The following is an 8,217-nucleotide window of genomic DNA, read 5'->3' as shown; positions in this document are numbered from 1 at the left end:
ATTGCGCGAGAGAAACGGTTACATGCATGCCGGAAACCAAGCAGAGTGTGGCCGGCCATTGTTTTCTGGGACCATTCATAATAATGGCTCTGTATTATTCCTTTAAAAAAATGAATACTAGTAAAATCAATTACAGATTGTAATTCATTTTCGAACATTATAATATTTCATGTGCTTGTAATTTTTGGTAATGTTCACAGGATAGCATTTATTTAAAGATGTCTGTTGTTGTAATAATAGTAAAATGATCTTCTTCCCATAAGATAAACTGTCAAGGAGAGAAAAAAGACTGGGCATAAAATAAAGGAGAAAGTAAAGAACAACATCATGAAATGGTAACAGATGGACACAAAGATGGGGAGAAAGAAAGGAAAGAGGACAAAGATAAGGAGAACATGGATAAGAAAGAAGAGAAGCAAAGAACGAGATGGAAGGGACAAGGAAGGGGAGGAGAATACGAAAGATAAAGAGGACGAGGTGAATGTGGGAGAGAATAAGAATTACAAAATAGGATATTTTAAAAGATCACTGGACTTCTCACGTGAGACTGAAATGGGGCAACAATTTGCTCAATTTCGTGAAAACTATTTTATACTAATACAAATCATCACAAAGTCGAAGATGTTTGAATTCTTGTATTTAAAAAATAAGTATTCTGTCACATATGTAGTATCTATGTGTTGTGTAATTACATATAATGTTTGGTGATATCAGCATATTTGTTCTTGAAGAATGAAATAAAATCAATCTACAAAATAAGTTCACCATATATTTACAAAGTTTATAATCATACCAAACAATATCTACACAAGTAAATCCAGGATCTATAAGGTTATATATGTTATTAAACTGCATTTACTCTAAGGGCCTTTCGCAACTCCTACTAAAGCTGGTCGTATAACTCGTTCATGAAGCTTGTAGCCTATCTTAGACACCACCACAACTGTGCCTGGTTCCTTTCCTTGCACCTCCTGAAAAAAAATGTTTTACAAAATATACTATAATTTCATTTTTGTTTCAAAGAAAGTTAACACTACTGTAGAGCACAGAATAAAACAGTACTCAGTTGTACTGCTATATATATGGTCAGTTTCCAATGCCGACCATTTCACAACTAAGTCAACGGCTTGTCTTGACTTCTCTCAGCTTGATATCTATTTCCATATATTTTAGCACAGCCACCTTAAATTAACAAGCCATGCTGCTGTTAGAATTGGCAACATTGGACCGAGTCTGATTCCAAGCTGAAGTTTAAGTCAAGTGTGGAAGAATGATCGAAGATCGTAGTGAGACTTTAATTTAAATTAACATTGAGTTTTTTTAAGAATGGATATTGTTTTTAACAGTTTTTTTTTTACTGGACTATGAGAAAAACATAAAGATAAGAATTATTATAGTAATTTATATTTATTTAACTTACCTAACCTAAAAATTATGACATTTCATTTTAGACGCCTAGATGATGCTGTGTTCCCAAATCTAAGTTCAACTATAATAGTACATTACAATCGAGACAAGCATGGATTTGTGCAATACCTGAAAAAATTGGGCTCCTACCTCTTTATCAGCTGTGTGCAACAACCACTTGACGAAAAAGATGTAATTCTTTTTGACAACTACAGACAACCTGATGCCACACCTATGAAATTACTTCTTAAGTACCATATCCTAAACTTTTGAACAATGCAGTGCTTCATAAATTCCAAAATTTACCCCTCTAACTGAGCACAGTGAAACTCAATAAAAGATATAACCCAAATTCTAGAAGAGAGGTCACAGAAAAACTAAATAAGGGAAAAGAAGAAGAGGTATTAAAAAAAAAAAGTAGTTGGTGATTTTAATAGCTTTGTAGAAGAGTTCCCTGCAAATTTAAGTCTGTGACAAACAAAATGATGATTTGTGTGGCTATACAAATTAAATTGTGACGTTAGTGAAACAGTAAGTTGATAATGGCATAATTGTAGTATGTAGTATTGTGATTTATAACAACCTAACTTTAAAATTGTAGCACAATGTTTCGAAGAGTGGATCTCTCTTCGTCGTCAGGTGAAAACCTACTGTGGGGATCATTACAAACAGCTAGTCTGTCTGACTGATCTCCCATAGAGAGCTACATCGAAGGCCAATATAATATGAAGTAAACCATTTTGGTAAATTCATTTTACGTAATAATCCTGACCCCGTTGTATATTTTAAGCTGAGTCTTACAAAGGATTTTGTTAAAAACGTGGATGATTTAGCATAACATATTTTATTAATATTAATATTTACATAAAGATTAATTTTTTGGTCCTACAGAATATGTTCGTTACATAAACCTGGTCATGCTAATATGAGAGGACATGTTCATGGGACTGAAATCAGAAAACTTCTGAAAGTGAACTTTGAAAAAGAAATAGAAGCCTGGAAGTTGTTTGGATTAATAACAAAGTCAATAATTACCAACAGCTTATGCAAGAATTCTTGTGTAGATGCCAGAAGCTAGAATGTTGAATGTCACTCAAATACACTTTCTTCATTTCCACAAGGGTTTTTTCACTGAGAACTTGGGAGCTGTGTGCAAATGTACAACGGAAAAGATTCCATCAAAATATTTGCAGAATGATATCAAGGAAGATAAAATCCTAGTGTAATACTCTACACTGTTCGACTTTTCTTTCTTTTTTGGAGAGAGAAAAAGTGATACAAAGTATATAAAAAAACTGTAACTGAATATATGTTTAACCAATCTGCATTTATAATCTGTGTACGTTTACTAAAACTAGATGGTTTCTAAGTTATTAAATTGGATTTTCCCTTTACTACAATTCATGAAATAATAGAGACTTTTTGCACCCTACTGGTACACAAAACTGTTAACACTATGTTGATGTCATTGATAAAAGAGCCAATCAGAGTCATTCATGTTACGTTATTTCAATAGCGGACCCCCTATCTCTTGATGGGTAACATGGACGTGAACGAAGTTTACAGTAGGCCTAATTCGATGTTAACATCTATTTAGAACAACTCAAGATGGATAAATTATTCAGCCTGAAGTACAAGAAAGATCAGGAAAGAATTTTTCGTTCAGATTTCAACAGACAAAATGTTGAGTCATAAGTACTCTGCCAAGCAAAAACGCTCATTCGTTTAACTTGAAAACCATACAATTTTTTAGTATAAAAGTAATTTCCATTCTTTCTCAACATTTCTTTCACTTTGACCTCCATCTAACGTGAAAAATAAAAAAGTTTGCTGCTCTCCAACTTTTGAAGGTGTAAATGTCTATTCTCAACAGATCACATCGAAGTTAATACTTTTTTTCTCACTTTAACAAAAGGATTTCCATTTCTTTAGGCATCGAGGTATCAATTAAAAAATTACAGTGTGATTATCATAGCAGCTAAGACATGAAAAATCTTTAACTGAGCTAGGAAATATATAATACAGCCTTACGTTGAAGTAATACATTCACTGAACCCTTATGATTCTTTCTGAAGTTTTACGAACGTGAACATACATCACTAAATACGTCACTATTGATGTCAACATAGCATTGGCCATAAAACGGACGAGGGTGCGAAAACTCTCCATTAATTTGCTATTCATCCAATTGATGGAAATGTAGCAGGTTCGTCTTGAATGAATTGATATTGAAGAAATAAATATCAATTGGACCAAGTTTTCTAATAACAAAAAGTGTTACAATATCTGTATTTTCAAACATATAATGACAAATAATTCGCCCTAAAACCATAACGTTTTCGTAGTCTGAAGTTATTTCCATTTCAGTAATGATCACTGTATTCTAACCTAAATTTCGCAGTAGAAGAATTTTAATTCCCTTCACTGTTGCAGATTTCGAAAAATGTAAAAACCTCGTCTTTACTAATGAAAACCACACCCATTCTGTATCACAAACATGGTGTTTGATACACAATTTTATCATCATTTTCACGGTAAGTAGAATCAATTTAACAGAAATTAAATTATTCATATTTAATCTTTCTTTGCATGACATAATTTAACATGTTCGTATTTTGTTTCACAGAGCAGATGGGAGGATAACGCAAGATGCAGCCAGCATGAAGTCTATTGGTTGTTGAGGGCCAGCTGGTTTAAACCAACTGTACTGTTCTAATTACGTATAACTTTGTTATAAATTCCATAGTAAGCTAGCAACAAACACATCAGTCATCTACCAATGTCGTCAATTGCTTAAGTTCTGGTGAGTTTTTTTTCCATGCAAGATAAAGATGACTTATTGACCTTAAAGAATTAATAAGCTAATATTATGTATTTCCTTACCTGCTGAAACAGAGCTTCATGTAAGTTGGGATCAAATTTTTCTTCAATTGGATTAACTGGAATGAGGCCATGTCGTTTGAAGACCTGCAGGAAATTTAAATAAATTCAGTAGTAAAACATAACACAGTATGTAACAATAATAAATTATAACTCAAGCGTGCGTGCACGTGTACATGCACACATGCACTCTCACTCTCTCTTTACAGTAAGTTATGTGGCACATTTCACCACAACCACAACCACCACCACCACCGCCACCACCACCACTTTTCATTAATTAATTTTAGTGTGAAATAGCTGTCAGCACATGATATGCCTTGCCAAAATCCATTTTGTTCTTCAGTTAATATTTCACTATAGAAATTATACAATTTATGTTGTAAGAGTTTTGCATAGATTTTATAATCCGCATTTAAAAGACTAATACCTCTATAATTTTCATAATTCTTTCGATCTCCCTTTTTGTAAATTGGAATCACAACCGGCACATTTTTTAAATTATATAACTACTGCTTCTGTTCCTATCAATTGCTTTTAAAGAAATAAGTGCATTAAATTTTAATTACATAATGAGTGAAAATGATAATTGTGCAGATTGAAGGGGGTAATATAATTAAAAAAAACCTATTATACATCTATACTAATAATAAATCTGTAGCCGAAATTTTTCTGGTAATTTTCGATTTTCCAAACGTAATTGGTCCTAACATGTATAATTAACTACCCTGAAACCAAAGATCGCTTTTTTGAAATTTTTGTTTGTATGTCTGTCTGTGTGGATGTTTGTTACCTTTTCACGCGATAATGACTGAACCGATTTATATGAACATTGGAATATAAATTAAGTTCGTTGTAACTTAGATTTTAGGCTATATGGCATTCAAAATACTTTATTTGAAAGGGGGGTTATAAAATGGCCTGAATTAAATAAATCGAAATATCTCGCTTATTATTGATTTTTGTAAAAAATATTACATAACAAAAGTTTCTTTAAAAATGAGTTCCGATAAGTTTTATTCTCTGCAAAATTTTGATAGGACTGATATTTAATGAGATAAATGAGTTTTAAAATTAAAATAACGCCATCTAAGGCGGTGCAATGAAATAAGAACAAATGACTTTGTCTCTAAGGGGTCTTGGACAACAACAATCGAAAGATATTAAACACAGCCTACAGTGAATGTTTCTGTATTTGTATGAAGTAATATCGGATGCTAAATTAACCGATTTGTATAATTAATTATTATTTCACCATTGGAAAGTGTAGTTTCTCTAGATGGACATAATGCTATAATGTTATTACAGTAACTTCTGAGTGAATCGAGGACAGGTAAGATTAAAATAGCTCCTTATGCACAGAAAACTTAATAGGCAATTTTGTACATTCATTAAACTATGGTTGCATGTAATAACAAATAATAGAGTAATAAAGGAAGTTAGCATTGCACCAAATGAGTGGTCTCTGCACCAAAATGATCGCATTTTAATTATTTAAATGAAGTAACATAATAAACGATTTATCCTTCTATCAAACACGAATGTTCCCTGGATCAAACGTCCTATTTTAATTATGTAATTACTTTATATTTATTTCTAACAGGTGCAGTGGAGCGAACGGGTACGGCTAGTTTTGTAATAAAGTGCATTTAAACAGATTAAATTCACTGATTACAGAGAAATAAAATTCGTATGGGGACATACATAAGAATTAACAATGGGGAACTGTTTCATGAAACTAATAAATTAATATTATTAGTAAATAACTTATAATATTAACTAATATTATTAGTGTTCTGCTTCATAAAATTATTAGTTAACATTAGTTATTAGTATAAACCTTAATAAAATCAGTAAAATTGTCTAACAATATTAGTAAAGTGTTTCTTAAACAGCAGAGCTAATAAAATTCACTCATATTATTAGGGTTATTTCTATGACAATTTTAAATAATAATTCCATTATTGGTGAAAAGTAAATGAAGTGTATGATTAGATTTTGAGGACAAAACTTCGGGAACAATTGAAAGTTATAATTCTGACTCAAATAGGGACAAAGAGAGAGTATATGTTGGTCATCCAAGAAATTTTAGGCCAAGAATATCTTATAATCGTATGAGACAAACTTATGAATACAATGAGAGGTTTAGATTAAATTTTGAAACTTTTGGGTATGTCCTTGAGAGACTGGTAACATGTTAGAACAACCCACTGCACTGCAAGGAATGAAGCATTGTTATCAAGGCAACAGCTTTAAATTGCTCAGTATTTTGACAGCTAACACGTTTTTTCTCCTGAACAAAAATAAAATGCTTTTAGGAAATCTGTTTATCTGTCAGTCCACCAACTCAACCATCTGTGACTTCTTTGTTGCTAAACTATTGGCTTAATTTTATTCATGATAAAAGTTTTGCATCAGCCAGTACATCTTGTCTATCATTACTCTATGTCAAATGTTTATACCTATCAAAAGCAACACAAAGTCTAAGTTTGATAAAGTCTGCCTAGTCATTTCTTCTCAAGAAGGACTATCAATAAGAGAAGTAGCCAGATGTGTAAGGGTGAATCAAAGTGATGTGGTTTGGTCATGGAATCGTTACAGAAATACAGGACTTGCCTTGCACAAGTCAGCCACAGGGTGTAACTGCAGGGGAACTGCAAACCCCTCTGAGCTCAATGCTACCATTTTCTATAATGATATCCTGGAGGCCACAGAACATCGTGTTTCATGATGCTCATCTGTACTCTCATCGTCCATGGCAAGGCCCAGTTCTCTAACCTCGAGATCATGGGGCACGTTACAGATGATAACATGCAGAATGGATTTTTTTTTATTTAAGTGGGTTATTTTACGACGCTATATCAACATCTCAGGTTATTTAGCAACTGAATGAAGTGAAGGTGAGAATGCTGGTGAAATGAGTCCGGGGTTTAGCATCGAAAGTTACCCAACATTTGCTCAAATTGGATTGAGGGAAAACCCTGGAAAAAACCTCAACCAGGTAACTTGTCCCGACTGGGATTCGAACCTGGGCCACCTGGTTTCGCGGCCAGACGCGCTAACCATTACTCCACAGGCATGGACTGCAGAATGGATTGTTCAGAATTGGAGCAAGGTAGTGTTTACTAACGTCGCATCTGTCTTGTGCCAGAAAATTATTGACAATATGTTTGGAGGCAATCAGGTCAGACTGCACATCTTCAACAGTATCCAACAAGTGCAATAAGGTAGTGGGTCCCTGATGTTTTGGAGTAGAATTACTTGGGGTCACTATAAGTCTCTCCTGGTCACTCGGGGCTCAACAATATAGGGATGACATCCTCCAACCAATAATGGAATCATATTATCAGCATTTTGGGGAAGAATTCATTTTTACTGATGATAAATCCATATATTGTTAATGATTTCCTTCTTTATGCAGGCATAGTACGACCAGAGTGACCTACTTGTTTCCCGAACATGAACTGTATTGAACATGTCTGGGATTGTTTAAAAATGGCTGTTTATACGCGTCCAGACCAACAATACAATTTTCAAGATTTATGTAGAATCATCATTGAACAGTGGGGACAAATGAACCTACAAATGCTTGATGAGCTGGTAGACAGTATGTCAAGAAGGACCCAGCATCAATGAAAGGGAATGAGTTACCAGGTGTTAAAGTTGCTGAGGTTGGCTCGTGTAAATAAAACTAACAAATAAAAGTCTATCATTTTGTCCATGTCAAATGTTTATACCTATCAAAAGCAACACAAACTCTAAGTCTGCCTAGTCATTTCTTTTCAAGGACTATCAATAAGAGAAGTAGCCAGATGTGTAAGGATGAATCAAAGTGATGTGGTTTGGACATAGAATCTTTACGGTTGAAAACTCAATGCCGGAAAATTACACAGACATTGACGGACAAAAAATTTGGGACACTTGAATTTT

At 33.5% G+C, this 8,217-nt stretch overlaps 1 protein-coding gene across 2 annotated transcripts in view; it reads right to left on the bottom strand.

The window, feature by feature from the left end:
• Positions 1-620: 620 nt before the first annotated feature.
• Positions 621-8,217, bottom strand: part of LOC138703249 (grpE protein homolog, mitochondrial-like) — a 42,361-nt gene continuing 34,764 nt past the window's right edge. For both annotated transcript variants that reach the window (XM_069830977.1, XM_069830978.1), the window contains 2 exons: positions 4,291-4,374; positions 621-971 (listed from right to left, as the gene is read on the bottom strand). In XM_069830977.1, coding sequence (XP_069687078.1) covers positions 861-971; positions 4,291-4,374 — 195 coding nt within the window. In that variant the 3' untranslated portion in view covers positions 621-860. The remainder of the gene's footprint in view (positions 972-4,290; positions 4,375-8,217) is intronic.

The sequence above is a fragment of the Periplaneta americana genome, chromosome 7, assembly GCF_040183065.1.
Source record: "Periplaneta americana isolate PAMFEO1 chromosome 7, P.americana_PAMFEO1_priV1, whole genome shotgun sequence".
NCBI classification, from domain to species: domain Eukaryota; kingdom Metazoa; phylum Arthropoda; class Insecta; order Blattodea; family Blattidae; genus Periplaneta; species Periplaneta americana.
This window is presented reverse-complemented; position numbering and strand designations above follow the sequence as displayed.